Raw genomic sequence first — 23438 nt, forward strand, 5'->3', positions numbered from 1 at the left:
GTGCAACAAAATGTTTAGTTTAAAAAAGTTCCCTCAATAGGCATTGAGTATGAGTGCTTAACAAGGTTCAAAACAGATTTTCCTTAGCGTATCTTTCTCAAATAATATTGAGGTGCTGGAGTGATTCATCCTACCTTTACATATAAATATGTGGGCTAAACGGGCTGATGCAATGCAAGTTCTGGGCTTAAACATTTTTAAAATGAAGAAGCAGGGTGCCTGGATGGCTCGGTTGTTAAGTGTCTGACTCTTGATTTCCGCTCAGGTCATGATCTCACAGTCATGAGATCGAGCCCTGTGTTGGGTTCTGTGCTGAGAGCGCAGAGCCTGCTTGGGATTCTCTCTCTTTTCTCTCTCTCTCTCTCTCTGTCCCTCCTCTGCTCATGCATGTGTTTTCTCTCCTTCACAATAAATAAATAAACATGAAACAAATAAAAAAAATAAAATGGAAAAGCAATTCTTGGACAGTAAGGGATTCTGGAAGTGGTAGGTAAAGAGTAGGTTGGAGAGAAAGGGCTTCTAATTCATCAGGTTCTGGGGGCAGAAGGAAGAGAAGCTAATTAGTTTCTGATAATTAGTCTGGGTCATCTTTTTCGGATGGATTGACTTGACAAAGTTACAAAATCATGGTATCTCAGTGAGATTTGACTCCTCATTAGGATGTAACTTTATTCTATGTGACTGTTATAGTACATTTCTATTCAATTCAAATTAGTAAATACTTTTGATCCCTTCTGTATGTGAGGCATTGTAGAGAACACAAAAAGGCACTTAAACTCTCAAAATCATATCTCATATTAATTGAGAACTTGCCATGTGCCAAAGATGTTATAAGAATTTTACAGTTGTTAACTAGTTTAATCCTTTATAAGATGAGTACTTTTAAAAATTGAAATACAGTTGACACACATGTTACATTATTTTCAGGTGTACAATATGGCAGTGTGACAACTCTGTATGTTATGCTGTGCTCACACAACTTAGCTACCTTCTGTCACCATACAACTCTATTATAATATCGTTGACAATATTCCCTGTGCTGTACCTTTCATCCTCGTGACTTATTCATTCCATAACTGGAAACCTGTACCCCCCATCCCCCTTCACCCAGTTTGCCCATCCCACAGCTTCTTCCCCTCTGTTACTGTTCTTATTTGTTCGTTTGTCTTTTAGATTCCACATAAAAGTGAAATTATATGGTATTTGTCTTCCTCTGACTTATTTCACTTAGCATAACACCTTCTGGGATGAGCACTGTTATTACTCTCATTTTACAGAGAAAGAAACTAAGGCAAATAGAGGCTAGGTAACTCACTCAGGTCTTACGGCTGGTAAATGGGAGAGGCAGGCAATCTGCCACTATCAGTCTGTCTGCCTCATACTTGTAACAAGATCATTTTTGTGCCTGAAAACTGACCTGAGCATGTATGGTTGGGTTCACCCACTAAGAATGGTAGTCTCGGAGATAAAGGGGATGGTTAGACACTTTGGAACTCCAGGATCCCCTTGAAATGACAAAGTCAGCTTGGCTCATGGTAACTCCTCTCATTTGCTTCAGCCATGTTATTGACACAAGTTAGAGACTAGTGAAGCTGCCAAGTCTTGCTAACCAAACAATTGTGCTGCCATCCCCAAGATACCACAAGTCAGCCAGGGCCTGGATGCTCTCCTGAATCCCCCAAGAGACCAGCCCCCAAAACAGCTTATTTAGAATGAGTGATGGGTTGAGCTAGTTATATGGAAAATATCCATTTGGGATGGCAACTGGTAGCTCTTGCTTTTTGAGCTCCTTAGTAATTCATAAACCCAATCCCAGTGAATAATAAAATGACTTGCAGTCGAAGGCTTCTTATATTGTGTTGAAAACAACTTGGATGCACAAGTAAATAAATCCTCTTTCAGAGCCCATTAAAGTTTCTAGAAAACATTCATTGCATCAGTCAGCCACTGCAGCCAGTAATCTCCAGGGAGTTCAATATTTAGAGGAACATTAAATCTTTCAGGTTATATAGGAGGCAATTTAATAGGTAACCCCCACCCTCAACTGGTGGGCAGCGTCCACAGATAACAGACATGGAAAAATTTTTGCATGTAGTCAGAGCTCAATAAATATTAAAGGAATACATAAATGATCAGTGATTACAGTGCCTAATGAGTCCACCTACATCTATTTAATGCATTATTGAAAATTTTCCATTTGCAATGAAAGAATAGAAAACAATACTGTTATAATTCTAGGAGGGAAGAAATAAAAAAGTGCAAATGAAAGTAGAATTATGCATCTTGATTCCTGATACTAAGAAAAGCAGATTTAGTTGCAGAAAGAACAGCAGGGTGGAGGAAGACTGGTAGAGAGGATCATGGGACTGTGGACACTTTAGGGGGATACTTAAGAGATGAAAATGGCACTGAGTTCCTAAAAATATACTTTGTAATGCAATATTTCAAATATAGAAAGTTGTAAACAATAGTACCATGAACTTCCATATATACTCACCAGTTTAGTTTCAAATGTTAGCATTTTGTGGCTTTGTTTTGTGTTACATATTTTAATTATACATTTTCAAGATATATGGCTTAGAAAGTATCTTAATTGAGGACTGGTTAAATGAATGAAAATATATCCATATGTTGGAATATTATGCAGTTATTTAAAAATCACACATTAAAAGAATTTTGATATATATTGGAAATTCTTGATTATGATATGAAATCACATATGTAGTAGAATTCAGATTTAAAATATAGATATATGCAGAAACACACAAGCAAAAAGTCAAATGAAATATATAATAACAGTGGTTATTTACCTTTGGGTAGTGGGATTATGGTTTATTTTTGTTTTTCTCTTTGGGATTTTCTGTATTTTCCAGAATTTCTTCAAAATCACTTCATAATTTGAAAAAGTATTTTTTTTCTAAAGCAAAATAATTTTTTTTTTTTTTTTTTTTTTTTTTTGCATGTCACTAGCATGGTCTTTTACACCATGGCTGCGATGAGGGTAATATTTCAGCTTCCAAATGAAAGAGTAGGAAGATAGCATGAGGGATGGAAAGTAAGAGATTTTCCTGAGCCAACTCTGGGCTGATCAGGGAAGCATTTCTGCCTGTCCTTCTTCTAGTGGAATGGCCCATTCCTTTTGGGGGACTCTGTCCACGTTTCCTGCTGTGTGTAGCATGTCATCAGGCATCTTTCTCTCCCCCTGCCAGGGGAGTGGCACACTGATATTCTGTCCTCCAGCACCGAGCACAGTGCCTGGCCCAGTTGCACGTTGGCTGAGCGAGCGCTGCATACTCACTGCATAGATGGGGAAGAGTTCCTGCGCGTTCAGGTCCCATTCATTGATGTGGGAGCCAATCTGGACCCCTGGAAAACCCAGCTCCTTCACACAGCGCTCCATTTCCTTGACGGCCAGCTCAGGGGCCTGCATGGGCAATGTCCCCAGACCCACAAACCTCCTGGGGTGCTTTGCAACGGTGGCAGCTAGGTCGTTGTTTAAAAGCTGGCACAGGTCTAAAGTGTCTTGAGGTTTGGCCTGATAGAAACAGGTAAGGGAGAACCATAATGTTCAAAACCTATACTTCTTTAGATATTTGCTCTGAACAACACCTCCCTTGGGCTGAACCATTTGTCATTCTCTATGGCTTTACCCCTCAACAAGCTGGGGTACATTCAAATAGGCACTGGCTGCAGGGGACCCTGAAGCAGATCACTAAATGCAAAGAAAACTGCTAGTATATTGCTGATTGATTAGAAAATTGAAGCTATCATTGGAAGGGATAGACACAGTTACTGGACCTGCTGTCATTCTGTAGAAGAGATGGAATGAGGATGGGCCACACTCCCCCGCCCATCCCAGCTCAGACAAGGGCCTGAAAGGCTGAACACAGAGCACCACAGCTCCTCCAGGCAGGAGGCAAGGCCTGGTGAGTGCCCCACACCACCAGCAGCACACCTCCTTGTCATGCCTCATCATGGGACCCCCTCCTGTCCCTGTCTGTGTTCCTCTCCATCCTTCCCATTGGCGGTGACACTCAAGAGTTACCTTAGCAAAATGTTGAATGTAGATGGTTGGCTCTCTGTTCCCCTAACTTTCCCTTCTTTGTTGTTCTCTTTCCTTTTAACTTCATCCCACCCCACTGCCAGGAATTTGGTACTCTCTTGAAATTCCAGTGGTCCAGTCAAAATGGTATGCAATCTTATAAGTTTGACCATATTGAAATCTTAGGGCATTTTTATTTTAAAGAATGAGTCTAATCACAGGAACAGATAAAGACTAAAATACTAATGCTGGACTATGAGCACAGGTGGGGGGAACTATGTGGGAGCAGGTGCTATTTCCATTGCTCCTTAAATCACAACACAAATGAATATTTACTTGGTTGAATGGATACTTAGTGCACCCCCAGCTATGTACAAAAATGACCTTCCACAGGCTTGCGATCATGCCTGAAACTCAGCATGTGAGACTTGATCACTTGGGGAAAGGCATCCAACTGCAGGAATCCCATTTTGAACTGTGTGTTTCCCTGGGAGAGGCAACATATGAGGCCATTATTATCGCTCTCACTCTGTAATCATTGTCGTCTCAGAATAAACTTGCTTGTCATTTACTCAGCAAGGCAGTGCAGGAATGAATCATGAGACAGGCAAGTTCTGATGGGATTAAGGTTGAGTCTAGAACTGACCCATTCAGTGGAAATGTAATATAAGTCACTTACTGACACGTGGCTCCTGGCTACCATTCTGGACCGTGCGGGTCTAGAGCAAGAACATGACTAGGAAAAAGGCTGGGGAAGCGACACTGCAGTGTGAGAAGCTGGGGGTGACTGCTGGTCTCTAAAGAGAAGGAGAATTGGTGTGTGTGGGGGGGTGATGTCAAGACTTGAGGAATCTGTCTACTCTCTTGTGAGCCTGACATGGGCCTCCATCCACCAAGGAGATGATTTCAGGTTCACACTTACCCAGTAACTAAACATGACAGGAACTGTGGAAAGAGCTTGCACGGTCACCCCTAGACACAGACACAAAGAAAGACAAAGACAATGACATGAATAGTCCAGTCACTCTTCTGGCATTTCCCCAGGCCCAGGAAGTCTCCATCTCAATCTCCCCTTCCCTGCTGTTCCTCCCTGTCTCCCTTCTTTCAGGCTCTCTGCCGCAGGCCTCCCTTATCCCTCAGCCCCAAGTCTAGGGGAAGGGATGAAGACTGGACAAAAATGACATCATTCAAGAAAAAATTAATTTGCCCCATTTGTCAAGAGCTATTTCTACCCTCCTTCCTGTGAAGTTTTATTTAAGCAAGTCATTTTTCCATTAATTCTTTCAGAGCTTTTCATTTTAGTTCATGGGTGACAGTTTCTTAGCCACCTTCCCTTTTAATTCATCTCCTAAGGGACTCTGGGTGGAGTCCCACTGTCTGGAATGGAATGCCCAGAATGGGTCTCTGGGTTTGGTCCCAGAATCCAGCAACCAGGATGCCTAAAATCTCTTGTCTTCAAGCTCCTGGAGCTGGGGTATTAGGAGAGATGCTGCCCAACCGAGCTGGTTCCTCCTTCTGCCTTACCCACATCCAACCCACTAGCAAGTCCTGTTAGCTCTACTCCAGTTCCTTTCATTGCCCATCTTTCCCATTTCCTGCTACTACCTGGTCCAAGCCACAGGCGTATGTGGACCACTGCAGAAGCTCCAAACTGGTCTCCTACCCTCATTCTTGTTCTCGTACAGTTTGTTCTCTATTCGGAAATCAGAGTAAGAGGTAAAACTCAGATCAAGTCACTTCCTTGCTTAAAGCTTCCAAGGACTTTTCATCACACTTAGAGTAAAATCTAGACTTGAACATGGTGTAGGAGGCCCCACACAGTCTCTCCCAGGGCTCCCATTGCTCTTTGTTGGCCTCCTGCCTGTTCTTTGGAGCACTTTACTGTCCTGCTGTTCCACCTGCCTGGAATGCTCTTGTTTTGGCTCATCATAGGATAGGCTCCTTTTCACCTTTAGTTCTTGGTTGAAATGTCAGCTCCTCAGAGAGGTCTTCCCCAACTCCAGCCACTCTCTCACCCATTGTTCCATTCCTTTCCTTTTCTATGCAGTCTGTCACTACTGTGTTTAGTGGCTCACTCTGTGGTTTCCCCTCCTTCAAGGTAAAAACCACGTGAGCCTGTCTTTATCTCTAGTGTCCAGAGAGGTATCTGGCATGTAGACCAGACCCAATGAATGAAAGAATAAACTATTATTTAGTGAGGACTAGAGATGACAGTGTTTGATTAGAGAGCACTGTCAAAACATTGTTACAAGATAATATTTACGTTCATTGATTAGTAGAAAAGAGATAAGCTCCTTTCAATTGTAAAATCTTTACGTTTTACCTGAATATTTTTGCTTACATTGCTCTATTTCATTTCTACAGTTTGTAGATTAGGTGTGAAGTCACATGGCTTAAAAGTGGTGGAATGAGGCTCCTGTCCAGCGTTGCTCTTTCCCTACACCCCAGTGGCCATTGCATGTCATAGATCTCATGTTAGCATGGTAAATTGCACAATTTGTGAGTTGGTTGGTTTGGATACATATTCTTTGGTCTCTGGGAGCTGAAAGGGAAAAAAACCAAATCTAATCTAATTGGAGCTTATATGTTTTAAAACAGGGGTCTTGGACCCTATGACATAGCACGATATTCCCCAAATTTACCTGTTGATTAAAATGGTAAGGGATGTTGTTATAAAAAAAAGTGCCTAGGCCCTCCTTTGGACATTCTGATTCAGTGGATGGGGCCCAAAAAAGAATTTTAGCAAGCACCACAGGTAATCCTTATCCTGAGAGAGGTTTGGGGAAAGCTTTTGTGGTGGAATGAGAGAAGCGGCCGTAGGTACAATCCTAGCTCTGCCATTTACTAGCTGTGTGATCCTGAGAAAATTACTTAACCTCCTTGCATTCCTTAGGTAATAATTGGTACTGTTGAGGGAGGATTAAATGTGAGCAGGTATGTGCTCACATCCCTCTGACTTCTCTGGGACTTTTAGCTTCCTTCATGTAGAGAGGACTGAGCTCCCACTCCATCCCTCACCAATTCTAACCTTCCTGGGTTGGTTCCAGAACCAGCTTCAAGAAGAATTCAACCTAGTTGAGGGCTTTGGAGACACAAAAATGTCATCTCATTGATATCTTATTTTGGTCTTTCTCAGCTCTGTGTTGGATCTTGTAGTGAAGAGACCCAGTGGCTGCCAGTTACATTTCCCTCCCGGTGAAGATGGCATGGATTTCTGGAATCTTCTATGCTGGGCCTTCATCATTTTATTTTCTTACCTCCATGGAGGTGGTAGGATATAGTTGTTAAGCCTTTGGGTCAGACTGCCTGGGTTCAAATCCTGTTTCTGCTCCCTACAAGCTGTGTGATATTGGACAAATTGCTTAACCTCCGTCCCTCAGTTTCTTCATCTATAAAATTGGCATAATAATAGATACTATCTCCTAGTGTTGTTATAGTGAGTTAATTGAGTTAATACATGGTAGGTGCTGAGAGCTGTGCCTAGCACAAAGTAAATGCTCAGCAAAGGTTAGTCACAATGGTTCTCTCAAGGATAGCCATGGAATTAAACACAAAACAAAAACTGAAGGAAGCACACTTCATCTAAACTGCAGTCATAGGCAGTGGTTCTGACACCAGTTATCTGAGTGTCATTTCCACTAAGTTTTCTTTGAAAGGGTGGGTCCTTGCTCAAACTTCACATTTAAATTATTTTTTAACATTTTAAATTTATTTTTGGAGGTAGAGCACAAGCCAGGAGGGGCAGAGAGAGAGAGAGGAAGACACAGAATCTGAAGCAGGCTCCAGGTTCTGAGCTGTCAGCACAGAGCCCAATGCGGGGCTCGAACCCATGGACCGCGAGATCATGACCTGAGCCCAAGTCAGACACTTAACCAACCGATCCACGCAGGGGCCCCTCAAGCTTCACATTTAGAGCAAAACCTTGCTCTTTGCTCTAGGTCTGGGAAGCTTGTTCTGTCTTGCTCCCCTCCCACCCCATATACTTCTAGAACTGGGGCATATACTCTTGTGTTCTGTGGAATAGTCTACAGAAATGCTTCAGACTTTCTGCAATGTTCAATTTGAATGCCAGGTTTTTTTTTTATTTTTTAAACTTTATTTATTTATTTTGAGAGAGAGAGAGCGAGCGCATATGTGTGTGGGGTGGGGCAGAGAGAGAGAGAGAGAGAAGGAATTCCAAGCAGGCTCTGCACTGTCAGCTTGGAGCCCAGTATGGGGCTCTAACTCACGAACCTGTGAGATCATGACCTGAGCCAAAACCAACAGTTGGATGCTTACCCAACTGAGTCACCCAAGCGCCCCTAAATGCCATTTAAATATATTTTTAATTGTTTAAAAAATATATGTAAAGCAGTACCTGACCAAAAGTATCCTAGACCAAATTCTTTTTTTTAAAATTTTTTTAATTTTTATTCATTTTTTGAAAAAGAGAGACAGAGCGTGAGTGGGGGTGGGGCAGAGAGAGAGGGAGACACAATCCGAAGCAGGCTCCAGGCTCCGAACTGATAGCACAGAGCCTGACGCGGGGCTTGAACACACGGACCGTGAGATCATGACCTGAGCCGAAGTCAGACGCCCAACTGACTGAGCCACCCAGGTGCCCCTAGACCAAATTCTTAAAAAAAAAAAATTTTTTTTTAATGTTTATCTATTCCTGAGAGAGAAAGAGAGAGAGAGTGCCTGAACGCATGAGCAGGGGAGGGGCAGAATGAAAGAGGGACACAGAATTGGAGGCAGGCTCTAGGCTCTGAGCTCTGAGCTGTCAGCACAGAGCCCAGTGCAGGGCTCGAACTCACAAGCCATGAGATCATGACCTGAGCTGAAGTTGGATGCTTAACTTCCATCCAGGTACCCCATCCAGGTGCCCCAATCCTAGAACAAATTCTAACATGCTAGAGACTACCTCCTCATTTGGGGCTGGCAGGTTACTCATTTTGTGCAGACTTTGGAATAAAACATCTTCTGCTGTCTCTGTATATATTTGAAGATCTTATAAATTGGTCTTTGATAAAGAAGCTGCTAATTCTAAACTGCTCTTTCATTTATGTATATGCATTCTTTGTTTTCCATTTTAAATCTAGACCACTAATGTCAAATTTTAGGCCTGATGGTGTTGCAGTGGTGAGTTCCCCGTCATAGCACATGGGCACAGCTCTTGCATGTCCAGAAGGCTCAGTGTAGCTTCTTGGAGCATATGTTCCTCAGGTGGCACAGTCAACCAGGTAGTAATAAGTGAAAGCACAACATGGCCATCATACCTTATTTTAGATAGTCTTTGAAATTATTTTTTCTTTAAAGTTTATTTATTTTGAGAGAGAGAGAGACAGAGAGAGAGTGGGGGAGGGGCAGAGACAGAGGGAGAGACAGAGAGTCCTAAGCAGGCTCCACGCTGTCAGCATAGAGCCTGACATGCAGCCTGATCTCACTAACTGTGAGACCATGAGCTGATCCAAAATCAAGAGTTGGACACTTAACTGACTGAGCCACCCAGGTGGCCCTGAAATTCTTTTAAATTCTAATTCTAATTTTAAATTATAAATCCTTTATATCTTAAATATAAGATAAGGAAAACCAAGCAGTTCTTAGAAATTGTTAGTGATTCAGCTTTGAAACAAGAATTTCCTAATTCTCCTCTTTCAGAGTTCTGGATTAGTTTCATTGTAGAGTATTCTGAGATTATATGATTAACTTTCTTTTTAACTATTACCCTTCCCACCCCTTATATGTCAATGGGGATGTTCTGTGTACTGTGCACTGAGACAAACCATAGAAAGAAAATGGATTCCCAAATCTGACTAAACAAGCAATTGGCATCCTTAATCTGTGAATTCTAATTTTTACTGTTTTACTTGACTTTATAGTAAGTAAAGACATTTGAAGTTAAAAAGTTTAAAGTAATAAAATACCACTTTTGTCTTTTTTGATGACATAGCATTCTACTTTAAAATAGGTTATACCTAATAAAAAAAAAAATTTAAATCCACACTCTAAAAACATTGTAAGTGGAAGGTCCCATCCCTCCCCCAGCAAAGCTGTAATAGGCTGGCCCATGGTAAAAAGGCAATCAGAAGCTGTTTATCACACAAATCACATCAAGTGGTGGTCAACACATTTTAGACACAGACATTCCTTTTACATTAGATGCAAACATTGGTAGCATTTCTTGTCGTAAGTACCTGCTTGGTCCATTTCTCTAATACGAACTTCTGGATCCCAGCAGTTCTCTTGGACCACTCTGAAGACCCTCCCATCTTTCAGCATCTTTGCTTCCCCCTAGGAGACAAAACTCACATCAGCAAAAGGTGGCCTAAGCTTACTTATTCTTCATTGTATGCTTTGGAACATGGTTCTCCCCTAATGTTTTTAGGGGTTTTTACTTAGTCCTCAAAGAAGTAGAAGTCTGTTCATTTAACAGGCCTCAGCTTTTTATCCTCATGCCTTAATGTTGACTTTGAATCAAAGGGGTGTGCTCTGTGAGTGTCTGTGGCTGGACATAGAGAGAAAAAGGTCATGGCCATAGCCCTTTGGGGCTGCATACTGAGGATGGCTGGTCACCTTGCTGATCTGAACTGCTGGCTGCAAGACCTGAGAGGATGGCCCAGTGTCTGGAAAAATCCAGATCCATAACATTTTAGATTTGGAAAGGGCCTCTAAGATAGACATCTAGTCCAACCTTTTTGTTTTATAGAGGAGCAACAGATGGGTAGTGACAGTAAATGATTTATCTAGCAGAGCAAGTCTCACTGATGTCAACACCTGCAGTAGGAGGCAGGCAATGAAGTGAATCACTTTAGTAGCATGTATGAAATTTGGTGCTGAGCTGCTGGCTTCCACCAGCACCATGTCTGCCTGTGTACACCATGTTTAATACTCAGTGCAGGGATCCTCTAAATTGGACTTCCATTTGGTGATCCCTAGAGAAAAGGGAAAAGTCTTATCCAGGTCTTTGATATCAGAGTCATCAGGTACAAATCACCATTCTACCACTTACTGTGTAGCCTTGAGCAAGTTAAAAAAACATCTCTGAGACTCAGTTTTCTCATCTCTAAAATAGGAATAATGTTACTTACCTTAAAGGGATGTTGTAAGCATGGAATGGGTAATCCATATAAGGTACTGAGTGAAGTATCTGACACATGTTAAGTGTTGGTTATTGTAAGTACTTGCTATTCATGATGTATGGCTAATTAGGGACTAGACTATCCCCTGATATTCCCCTGCTTTGAGGGCACACTACCTCTGTGGTGCTTCAGGGGCTCAGACTTGCCTTTGGGCCCTATATAATTTGGCCTAGTGGGTATGTGGTGATCAGAGGCCTTGTGCTCTGCTTGGTGGAGTCCTCTGCCCTTCTGCTCGTCCTCTTGGCTTGATCATGAGTTGCACACAGGCCTTGCCACAGCTTCCTTCTCCATCCTTCTATTCCATGGATAAGACCTTCCCTGCCTCCTACATGGAGGAAGCCAGCTACTTTTTACCTTCACGTGTGGCAGACCGTTCATATTTGGCATGCATAAGTAAGACCTCACATTCATGTTTCATTTCTTTGTAAATTTTTTTTTAATGTATATTTATTTTTGAGACAGAGAGAGAGACAGAGAGTGAACAGAGGAGGGACCGAGAGAGAGAGGGAGACACAGAATCTGAAATAGGTTCCAGGCTCTGAGCTGTCAGCACAGAACCTGATGTAGGGCTTGAACTCATGAGCCGTGAGATCATGATCTGAGCCAAAGACAGACACTTAACCAACTGAGGCACCGAGGTGACCCTATGTTTTCATTTCTGATGGCTGTGGAAAAGGTCAGCAAGCAAGTGACTTGTGTAACTGAGATGTCTACAACTCGGCAGACTTGAGTCTCTGGACATCAGGATTGATTTCAGTTCCCATCCTTTTCTGACCTTGGCAGCATCTGAACAACCTTCCCAGATTGGGGAATCTCCTGTGAGAGTCTTGGTGGAGGCAGGTCCCAGACTCCCTTTGATAAAGCCCCAAAGCTCCAATACTTTCTCTCCTTGCCCCAAGCTTGACCAGTCAATGCTTGGGTTTTAATCAAGATCAAGGGATGCAAAAAGACAGGATCAGTGAATTTATTCTCCCAGCGATGCCAGCAGTGGCTACATGCTGTGTCCATTGGCAGTGGTACCAGTGGCAGTGTCCAGTGTCCAGCTAGGAGGCAGCAATGCCCTAGCCAGGCTAGTCCTGTGGTGTGGCATTGGCTGTGGCTTCAATCACCTGCACATCTTATGATTGTGGTTCCCTAGGCATGTGTAATTCTTGAGGGGCTTAAAATACTTGCAACTAATTCCTTTTCTGCTTAAACTAACCATTGTTGGTTTTTGTTATTTGCCACCAAGAATCTTGAATGATACTGATTGCACAAAGAGAATATAGGAACACATGTCTTTCCATTTGGTGAAGAAGGGAGGGGAGAGGAATGACGGTAAAAGAAAAAAATCAAGAAATAAACTTTTATTTGCCAAATTAGAGGCTTTATGTTTCTTTTACTCCTAAATAGGGAAGCTTAAACACCATAAAATAATCAGAATAGCAGAGTGCTGAAGAGCATGTATTCTGACAAACCTGGGTTTAAATCTCATGAAAATACTTACTACAGTAGAATTGGCCAAGTTAGGGGATTTCTGGGCTGAAGACTCACTTTTTCTATTTGCAAAATGTAGATGATTATATTTGTCATGCTTGTGGCCACCCAGCATCCTTGGAACACTTCTATGTGTAAGGGAAGTTTATGAGGGAGATTCCCGACTTCACTTTCCCAGCCTCCCTTGTAGTGAGGGTACTAGCATGCGTGTAAAAGCTACCTTCTGGTATGGGTGCTGTATGAGGTATCAGACGTGGCTAGAGCAGAAATGGTAGCACTTTGGTCTCCAGTCTCAGCCTGAGTGTGAGGTTCCTGTCTCTGGCTAGAAGAGGCAGCACTTGCATCTTTGCTGACACAGCCCCCCCCCCCCCCCACCCAGGTATGATTGGGCATTGTGCATGTTAGCACAGCCTCATGGATTGATCTTTTGTCCTCCCAGGAGGTCTGTGAGCTGCCTTTCCACTTAAGCAAGCTAGAGTGGGTTCTTTTGTTTGCATCTTAGAACACTGAGTGAAATAGGAGATTCAGTAATAGAATGTTTAAAAAATTTTTTTTAATGTTTATTTAGTTTTGAGAGAAAGAGAGAGAGTGCGTGTGCGGGTGAGGGGCAAAGACAGAGGAAGACAGAGGATCTGAAGCAGTCTCTGTGCTGACAGCAGAGAACCCAATGCTCAAACTCATGAACTGTGAGATCACAACCTGAGCCTTAATTGACTGAGCCACCCAGGTGTCCCAATAGTAGAATGTTAGTAAAGAATTTAGCACTTCAGAGAATATGCTCAATCATTTTGGACCAAATTTTACCATATATTATCAATGGCAGGGGAGGAGTTTGGGTTTTTCTGGGAGATAGATGAGTAAGTTTTGGTTTCAGACAAAGAAGAGCACATTAAAGCAGAAATGAGTCATTTAGTTCAACTCTTGCATCTTATGGATGCATTGACTTGTCCAAAGTCATACACTAAGTTGGTTTAGGGCGGGGATAAGACCCAAGTTTATGGAGCCATTTTCCACACCACCACACTGATATTGGTAATTGGGGGCTATCTAGTAGGCAAAGGTTAGTTACTATCATTTCCTAAACGTTCTGATCTTTTGAGGGGATTGTACTCATTGCATGGCAGGAAAATCAGACTCACTAAACCTCTCTCTCCACATCCTTCCTGTTGGATCCATGGTAAGGCTGATGAATGACAGTAACTGTCAGCAGAAGTCTTTCTGACTGTCAAGTACCACAGAGAAGCGGCTCTATCCCATAATAGGCTCCCAATTCTCATTGTTTCTTCAGCCAGAATTTTGGGACCTGACAGCCATTGTTAAGAATCAATTCTTGATCCCTCTCACTTTACATTTGGGGACCCAGTGTCTTTTCAGGGCTGCAAATGTGCCTCAGAGGGCAGCACTTGGTGCTGGGGGTAGGACAGAGGAGTCTCTTGGGTTATGTTTTTAACGTTAACATCAGTGTCAACCAAGATCTTAAACTAAACTGACAACCAAATAATTGGAGTAAGCTGCTCTAATTTATTCAACCCACAAAAAAATTTCATTTTTCTAAACTCTCTAAAGAAAACCAAGTTCTTTTTTTAAAAGCTTCCCAACCAACGATTGCCACCCAGAAAAACCATTTCAAATATACCTCTAATATTTTTAAAGCCAGAACACCATGACATAATAGAAATCATGGTATTGAAGAAGTCAGGAGACCAGGATCCTATGTGTAAACACTTAACCTCCCAGAACCTCAGATACTAACTATAAAATAAGAGTTTAGAGTAAGTGATGTGTAAGGTCTCTTCCCAGGATGGTGTAATATGCTGCTCCAATCCTCCTGCAGGAATAAAAGACCTTTTCTCCTAGCTTCTGGGAGTGTTGCCAACAGCTCTGGGCTATCAGCCCCTATGGGGAGATAGGAAGACTGCCTCAGTTGAGAAGAGTCACCTCCCTCCCTCCAGGTCCTGCTTCATTTCCAGGGCAGCCCACTTCCAATGACTGGTTGACAGAGTTATAAAGGCCCCTCTCTTTGTCCTCCCACACCCCCAACTTGGGACAGTTCTGAAGGTTAGCTTTAGAGCTCCAGGTAGGGTTGGCTGAGGCTCCATTGAAACATCACAGCTCAACATTGCCTTCTGTTCTATCCTGCTTCGTTCTCTTCACTTCCCACTGGTGTCCATTGTCTGACACTTCCTGATAAACCTCCTGCATGCTAATTTCTGTCTCAGAGTCTGATTTCCAGGGACCCTAATCTGTGACACTTCTGGTTTTCACATTCTAATTCTTTTTTTTTTAATTAAAAAAATGCTTATTTATTTTTGAAAAAGAGAGAGAGAGAGAGACACCAGGCTGTCAGCACAGAGCTCAACGTGGGGCTCGAACTCAAGAACCTTGTGACCTGAGCCAAAGTTAGGCGCTTGACTGATTGAGCCACTCAGGTGCTCTTCACATTCTAATTCTAATACTATCCACAAATAAGTTCCAATATGGCTGGTATTCAAATGACCGGTACTGCATGTGTCATTAAAAGTGTGTGTGTGTGTGTGTGTGTGTGTGTGTGTGTGTGTGTGTGTGTTTAAGTTTATTTTTTTATTCTTGAGACAGAGAGAGAGAGAGAGCATGAGCTGGGGAGGGACAGAGACAGAGAGAGGGAGACAGAATCTGAAGCATTCTGTGTGAGGTGTGTGTTCTTTATCCACTTGAGTGGCTTCCTGGCTCCCCAGTGACGGAATGAGAGATAATAGAAAAAATATTTATTGGTCTCTGCCCCTGGTTCCTGGCACAAAGCTCCTGAAACCCTTGTAATTTCTTAAGTAATAAGAACCCTAGGAGCATCTCTTACTTTAACATTTGGTCTTTGAACCCCTGACTTAGGGCTGCTAAAACCCTCATAAATTCCTAAGTGGTAGAGCACCAGGAGCATCTTTTGTTCTATTGATGTGACTCTGAGTAGACTCCTGGATGGCTCCTGGATGGCAGCTGGTCATCAGAAAGACCAAGCCATGATGAGAAGCTTAGAATTTCCAGTCCTCCCACCACTTCTAGAAATGGAGTTAATAATTGAACATGTCTACATGAGAAAGCCTCCAAAGAATCCCAATAGCATGGGGTTCTGGGAGCTTCCAGAATGGAGAACACATCCACAGCAGGAGGATGAATGCATCTCAACTCTATAGGGATGGAAGGTCCTGAGCTTGGGACCCAGGTGAAAAACTGGGTAGGCCTTTCTTTCTTTCTTTCTTTCTTTCTTTCTTTCTTTCTTTCTTTCTTTCTCTCTCTCTCTCTCTCTCTCTCTCTCTCTCTCTCTCTCTTTCTTTCTTTCTTTCTTTTTCTTTCTAATGTTTATTTATTTTGAGATGGAGCATGGGCAGGGGAGGGGCAGAGATAGTGAGAGACAGGATCTGAAGTGGGCTCTGTACTGACAGCAGAGCCCAAGGTGGGGCTCAAAATCAAGAACCACAAGATCACAATCTGAGCCAAAGTCAGACACTCAACTGACTGAGCCACCCAGGTGCTCCAGGTTTTTCTTTATGGGGGAAATAATCTTGAGAGCAGGAACCTAATGAGATCACGCAGAATAGTATGTGTGAAAATGCTAAACAGAAATAATGTGTATGTGTGTATGTGCATGTGCACGCATGTCTGTATTGTATTCCCAAGGGCCTGAAAAGCACTCAGTGGATGTTCTTGATGCTTCTGACCCAAGGATTTGTAAAGGACCCCATGCCTACCCTCTGAAATGTTCCCACCCACCGGCTCTGAAAGGAGGCCATGCAAACTGACTTGCTACCTATACTTTTATAAATACTCAACCAAATGACAAATGGTGTGTTTTAGTTGTGAACAAAGCTCGATTCATTCCAAGAGCAATGAAAAACCAAAGGTTAAGAAGACAAACACATGGGGAAGACCAGAGAAATGTTTTGGAAAGATTTTTCAGAGGACAAGAGTCTCCGAGGTAAATCAGTCATGGGGGCTACAAAATATTTGTTCAAAAGAATGTGGGAGAACAGAAAGAAATTTCAACTACCAAATACTGGATTTTCTCATTGCTTAGCCTAATTTCCATATTTATTTACATTTGCAAGTTGTTTTTCCAGTGACTGTAATCCCTGACCACTATAATTATGAAAAATACAGATCCGGTTCTGTTGTGTTTTGATTTGTTTTTGAGAGGGAAGAAGAGTGTTACTGTTTGTTCTATTTAATTGTATCCAATTTTGCTGGAAATATGTAGGTGGTAGATATGAAATGTTTTCGTTCCTGTTTTCTTTAGGAGATTTACTGTTTATGAATCTCTCTCTCTCTTTTTTAAAATTTTTTAATGTTTTATTTAGTTCTGACTGAGAGAAAGAGACAGAGCATGAGTGGGGGAGGGGCAGAGAAACAGGGAGGCATAGAATCCGAAACAGGCTCCAGGCTCTGAGCTGTCAGCACAGAGCCTGATGTGGGGCTCGAACTCACAGACCGCAAGATAATGACCTGAGCCGAAGTCAGACACAACCGACTGAGCCACCCAGGCGCCCCTGTTTATGAATCTCTTGACATAAAAACAAAATGAAATGAAAGTCATTCAAATGCAGTACCAAGGTTACAAACTGGACTTCAAAACCAATCACAGACTTCCCAGTCCTGCATTTGGGGCTTCTCAGTAGCCTTGAAATCAGCTCCACCCAGACTGTTCTCTTCCTTAGGCAGATTTGAGGCCAGCTGAGATCATCAGCTCCTGGGGTAGAACTAGCACTTTTAATGGGAGGAGTGTAGCACAGTGTCTAAACCAGCACTTAGTGGGCATTCTTTAATGAAGGTGAAAACGAGCCACCCAGAGATTCTGATGTTCAAAACTCTTTATTCTCCACAGCCTTCAGGATCAAGTACAAAGGCCTACACCTGTTCTTCAAGACCCCGTCTGATGAGGCTTCTGCCCACCTTTCTGGCTTCTTCACACCCCTTGGCTCCCTAAACTCTGCCTGTCTCTATTCATTTTCCACAGAGCCATCAAGGTGGTCTTTTTAAGCCATTAAGACCCTCCAGAGCATCTGTGCATTGATAATAAATCCAGACTCTGCAGCATGTCCCCAGCATCCCTCCATGACCTGGCCCCTGCCTACCTCACCAATCTCATTTTCTATCGTCTCCCTCTTTCACTACATTTAGGCATATTCCCTTCCTTTCTGTTCCTTGAACACAGCTCTTTCTCATTTGGTGGGCTTTACAACTGCTATTCCTCATCCAGGGACACTTGCCCAGGCTTTTCCTTCCTGTCTTCTAAGTCTTAGCTGGCTCCCTGAGCAGCCAGCCCAGTGAATCTTCCCCAGTCACTTGCAACCACAGCACTGTTTTTCATTCCATTCTCTGTAGTGATCACATTTGTCATCCCCTAGAATTTGAGCACCATGAGGGCAGCAAGTGTCTCAGACTGGTTCACCAGCATATTCCTGGTGTCTAGACTGGTGGGCCTAACACAAAATAGGAGTCAATATAAATCAGTGAGTAAGTGAATGAATGTCTAAGCCAGTGGTTCTCAGAATCCCCAGAGGCTTGTCAAAACAACGGATTGCCATCCTGACCCTCAGAGTCCCTGAGTTGGTAGATCTGGGGTGAGACCCCCAAATTTACATTCCTCCCAAGTTACCTCTGCACATGGTAACTGCGTCCTCTCAGACCACAATTCCTCCAGGGTGTGCTCCCAGGGCCTGTCTATGTCTAGCGGGAAGCTCAGGAATGTTCCCTCTGAGCTCCACCCGAGCAGAAAATGCCTCTGAAAGTGAAGTCAATCCTGACCTGTGTGCAGGGCTAGACTTCAGCTCACTTTTAGGTGGGCCTTGTTATTTGCAGAATGCTTTGCCCCAGCCCTTCCTCCTCTTGCTTTTCCTCTTACCAAACTCAACCCTTAATAGCGATGGCTTTTCTCCTCCTTGTCTCCGGTGTTTAATTTCTCCAGCCTGTGCTCAAACTTAAACTGTGCCATTTATTTGGTTGGCCTTAATATAATGTAATAACCTATGGAAGGAGCCCACCTCTCTTCCTTGAGGCAGAGCAATAAATGCTAAAATTGATTCTAGGGCAGAGGGGAAAAAAAAAGAAAGGGAAAAAAAAAGATTTCTTAATGGCTTCTCAAATTGCAATTTTAGTTTCCTAAATCCTGCTCTTTGAAGTCACCCTCATTTTTCCTAGTCATTTTGAGAAACTCAGTGCTGCTCCCTTGCCTACTACAAAGTCAGTAAGAGGACCTGAGTTGAGCTCCATGGAGGCCTGCCTGCAAGAACGTCTCAGGCTCAGGATGTCCCTGGTCCAAGGTACATACACACTTTGGAGAAACTCACCTTGCTGTGATGTTGGAGCTGCACCCAGCCTCCATAGCCGAATCTCTGTGGAGGAGAAGCACAGTCAGGCTGGAGGAACAAAATAGGGATGACTGCAATAAAGGGGTATCCTTGTGGCAGAGGGTCCTGAGCTCCAATCTTTCAGATTATGACCTTCCCATTTTCTGCCCTGACACCCATGTATCACTTTTTCGATATTGATATTTAAGTCAATTTACTTTTTTCCCTCAAATATATTTATTCAGGAAGAAAATTGTGTATCATAGAAATGCTAGTTTTATCTAGGTTGCAGTTTTTATTTTTTTTTATTTTTTATTTAAAAAAAATTTTTTTTAATGTTTATTTATTTTTGAGAGAGAGACAGAGCATGAACAGGGGAGGGTCAGAGAGAGAGGGAGACACAGAATCTAAAACAGGCTCCAGGCTCTGAGCCATCAGCACAGAGCCCGACGCGGGGCTGAAACTCACAGACCGTGAAATCATGACCTGAGCTGAAGTCGGATGCTCAACTGACTGAGCCAACCAGGCGCCCCTAGGTTGCAGTTTTTAAATGAGGATTAACATCAGGGCACCTGGGTGCCTCAGTCAGTTGAGTGTCCAACTTAGGCTCCAGTCATGATCTCGCGGCTCCTGGGTTTGAGCCCTGCGTCAGGCTCTGTGCTGACATCTCAGAGCCTGGAGCCTGCTTCAGACTCCTTCTCTCTCTGCCCCTCCCCTGCTTGCGCACTGTCTCTCTCTCTCTCTCTCTGTCTCTCAAATATAAACATTTAAAAAAAATTAAAAATAAATACATGAGGATTAACATTAAAAGATACTTGTTCATGGAATGCCTGGGTGGCTCAGTTGGTTGAACTCTTGATTTCAGCTCAGGTCATGATCTTGGCAGTTGATGGGTTTGAACCCTGCATCGGGCTCTGTGCTGCTGGTGTGGAGTCTGCTTGGGATTCTCTCTCTCCCTTTCTCTCTGCCCCCTCCCACTTGTGCTCTCTCTCTCTGTCTCAAAATAAATGAATAAACTTTTAAAAATCCCCTATTCTAAAACAAACAAATAAATAAAATCTCATTTTGTTCATTCATTCTTCAAACCCTCAAGGAACCCCCACACTTAACCAGCCTTACTAGGGCAGAGAAAATAAAAGGACACTTCCAGCCTGTGTGGAACACAGGCTTGAACATGTGGGGCTGGGCTGGCAAGTATTAAAGGGTTATGGGGTGTGAGACCTGCTGTGGTTGAGTAACACACAAAGTCTTTGGGAGTCGGGAAAAGCACAACTTGGGTTAGGTGGTGTCTAAGGAGGGAGGTTGAAAAGATAGTCTGGGATCATATTGGAGAGTAACTTCCAATGTTCTGTATTTCCATGCTTCAGATGAGTGCCTCTTGATGGAGGAAGGGAAGGTATTGGGCCAGAAACAATGGTGTGAGAAGCTCATCAACACTCTGGTCAGTAGTTACGGGTAGGGAACTTGAACATTAGCTCAACTTCTTGCTTGTTGTAGTTGGATGAGACCAGATAACAGTGGTTGGTTCTTATGCCATGCTACAGGGAAGTTGTCTTCAGGGAGTCAGGTCTTGGCAGGTTCTCTTCCTAGCAGCCCTCTCACCTCCAGACTGAGAGGGGAGGTCTGCGCCTACAGCACAAGGGTGTTTGTATGTCTCTGTGTCTGTGACCAGGGACTGCCAGTCAGATTTAAGATTTGGTCAATTCTGTACCAGCTTTATTCTACCTTGGCATAAGGTCTGTTCTTGAGTTCTAACTCCAAATAATCATATTAGATCTGAAAGTCTACCTGCCTCCTTCCTAAGTGACAATAGGGGACCTGGAGTAGTAGGGTGGGCATGCAGAAGAAACTATTCACCAGGGGCCTTAGCTTCTCCTCCGTACCCAGTTTCTCCTTTGCCTGCACCCCTCCACCCCACTCTCCTCCTTTCATGCATTTGATACCATAGTGCTTCCCCCATTGTCTTCTCCTGGCTAAAGCTGCTGAGAGATGTATATTGGAGGAGGGGGTGGAATAAAGCCTCAACCAGTTACATTTTAGAGTAAACAAACTTTCTCTCAAATTAAAATTTGCCATTGAAATTTTACTTTACTGTAGAAGAAAAGTTTTGTTTTCTTATTTCCTTCTTTCCTTTTCTTCTTTCCTTCTCTGTTCCCTCTTTCCTCAGTCTTTTTCTTACATTTTGTTAATTTGCTAAGGAACTTTAACCCGTAAGCTATCAGCCTAAAGTATTCCATTGGAGGAAGAACAGAAAAGCAGAGGGAGGCAGAACAAAGGGATCTTGTCACACGTGACAAGCCACTTCTATTATCATTGGCTTTGTTGGGGTAACTTAGCATCTCAAAGTCACTGTTTCCTTATGTGTAAAATGAGGCTGATAGCTGTAGCTATGACATAGGGTTTTATGGGAATTCATTAAGATAAAATTCATAGAAAGCTATTGACTCCAGACCCTGCTTATAGAAAGGGCCTCATCAATGCAAACAGTGATCATGATGGTGGTGACAGTGGCATTGGTGGTGCTGGAGGTGGGAGAGGTGGTGACAAAGGTGGTGATGGCGATGGTTGTGGCGTTTGTAGGGATGGCAGTGGCGGTATTGGCAATGGGAGAGGTTGTGAGGTGGTAGTGGTGATGGTTGTGCTGGTGAGCTTGGCGGTGGTGGGGGTGGCAGATGGACAGCACTGGGGGTAGCATAGTGGTGACAGTCTATTTTATCCTTAGGTGTGTCACCCTGTGTTCCTCCTTCCCCTTTCTTGGGAAGCACACAATTTGAATACTCTGTGCTTCTCCTAAGCCCCCTGCAAAGGCCTAACCTATTTAGGGCAGCTGCTCCAAGTCCAGGCTCTACATAGTTCCACAGCTGTCATCCTAGGTTGAACCAAGCTTGGGGTCTGAAATTTATGACCTTGAGAGTTGTGATGAGAGCATATGCCTAGAAGCATTTACTGTCTGAAAATGTTTGACTGACAATGACCAGTATCCCATAGGCATTTAAGGGCATGACAATAAAAAACCAAACTAAAAAATTCAAGGGAATTCAGTTCTATATACAAAAGATGTGTTTCTGAAATTGGTTTGTATGAATCAGAGGTGGATGAACTGAATGGCATTTTTACTGTCTTGGGGACCTCATACTTCCATGAGGTGAGTAAGGAACCTCCTGTGTGATAAAAACAGGTATCTATTTCCTCAGAGGGGTTGTTTGAAAGTCAGACTATGTCTGGGATTTTGACTCCTATAACCTTACAATGATCAAGTGTAATTAAATCATTGCTAATGAAAAAAAAATGTAAATATATAATTTTTTTTTAAGTAAAGGCCAGAACTTTTGACCCCATTTAAAACTAGGAGAATCTTTGCAAATCCTACTATTGGGCACATAGTAGGTGGTCCATAAAGTCTTGCTGAAGGAGAAAGCCATGACCTTATCATCATCATTGTTGCTGTGAATAATCTCATTGTGGATCAACCTGAAACAACATTCACCATGGTTCCTTGGTCCACCATCCTCCTGTTTATGACAGCAGAGAGTGGGTCTCTTGATTCATCAGAAACAATTTAATCCAGAACCTCCTGAATATGCTCTTTCCACCTCAGATAGATTTTGCCCCCTAAGGATCTTAACTGTAAGTCTGAGTAAAGTCATCATTAGCAAGTGAAAATGGAAACATTTCTCAAATCCTAATCCTTTGTAATCATTAGTTAATTATCAATCCAGGAATGTTGATTCTGCTTTCCTGTTTCTTCACTGGAGTAAGAGGCCAAGGTTATTGAGGTGTGTCCATTAATGTTTAATGAGGAAAGGCAAGTTGGAAAACAGATACTAGTTCTTCCAAAGAGGCTTCATCTTCTAAAATAAAACTAGTACCGGCTTCTTTTCATTCTTTTATTGGGAAGTTTGAAAACGTGATGAGAAAAGATCAGAGACTGATGTATTGAAATAATATTTTACCCATTAAGAAACAATTTGAAGACAAAGGAAAATCTACTGTGATTATTGAACTGCCTGAATACCAAGGAAATTGTGCTCTTGCCTAACATCACTTTAATACTCACTTTACTGTGACAATATAGACTGGGAGAGAGGGAGAAGGATACTAGCACTATTTACATGTCTATTTATTTATCTCACTCCTCCCAGTTTGAAAACATAGAACTGTTTTCTGCTGGTTATTTCATCACTGGCCTACCTGCAATCAAATGAAAACTTCTATCACATGTCAGATCCACTTGCTTGACCTGTGGGTTGAAGTCAGGTTCCAATGACCCTTTGACAAGGCCTTCCATGGGTTTATTGAGTGTGGGGAATTGGGGAACAGTCTGGTGTTGAGAAAGGCACTGGGGGAAAGAGGGACCACCATGGTTCCATATAGCTCTGGGATTCTAGGCTCATTTCTGAGTCTCAGTTACCTGATTGGTCCAGTGAGGTTAATAATATAAATTTTATCTGCAATTCACATGATTTTATGTGAATCAAATAT

General features: G+C 42.8%; 1 protein-coding gene across 1 annotated transcript in view; it reads right to left on the reverse strand.

Annotated features, from left to right (window-relative positions):
- ACMSD (aminocarboxymuconate semialdehyde decarboxylase) overlaps positions 1–23438 on the reverse strand; it is a 53838-nt gene that overhangs the window by 28634 nt on the left and 1766 nt on the right. The window contains exons 2-5 of the mRNA XM_078451358.2: positions 18957–19001; positions 10219–10315; positions 4965–5014; positions 3299–3535 (exon numbers count right to left, since the gene is read on the reverse strand). Of these exons, the coding sequence (XP_078307484.1) occupies positions 3299–3535; positions 4965–5014; positions 10219–10315; positions 18957–19001 (429 nt within the window). The remainder of the gene's footprint in view (positions 1–3298; positions 3536–4964; positions 5015–10218; positions 10316–18956; positions 19002–23438) is intronic.

The sequence above is a fragment of the Panthera onca genome, chromosome C1, assembly GCF_046562875.1.
Source record: "Panthera onca isolate mPanOnc1 chromosome C1, mPanOnc1 haplotype 2, whole genome shotgun sequence".
In the NCBI taxonomy this organism is placed as follows: domain Eukaryota; kingdom Metazoa; phylum Chordata; class Mammalia; order Carnivora; family Felidae; genus Panthera; species Panthera onca.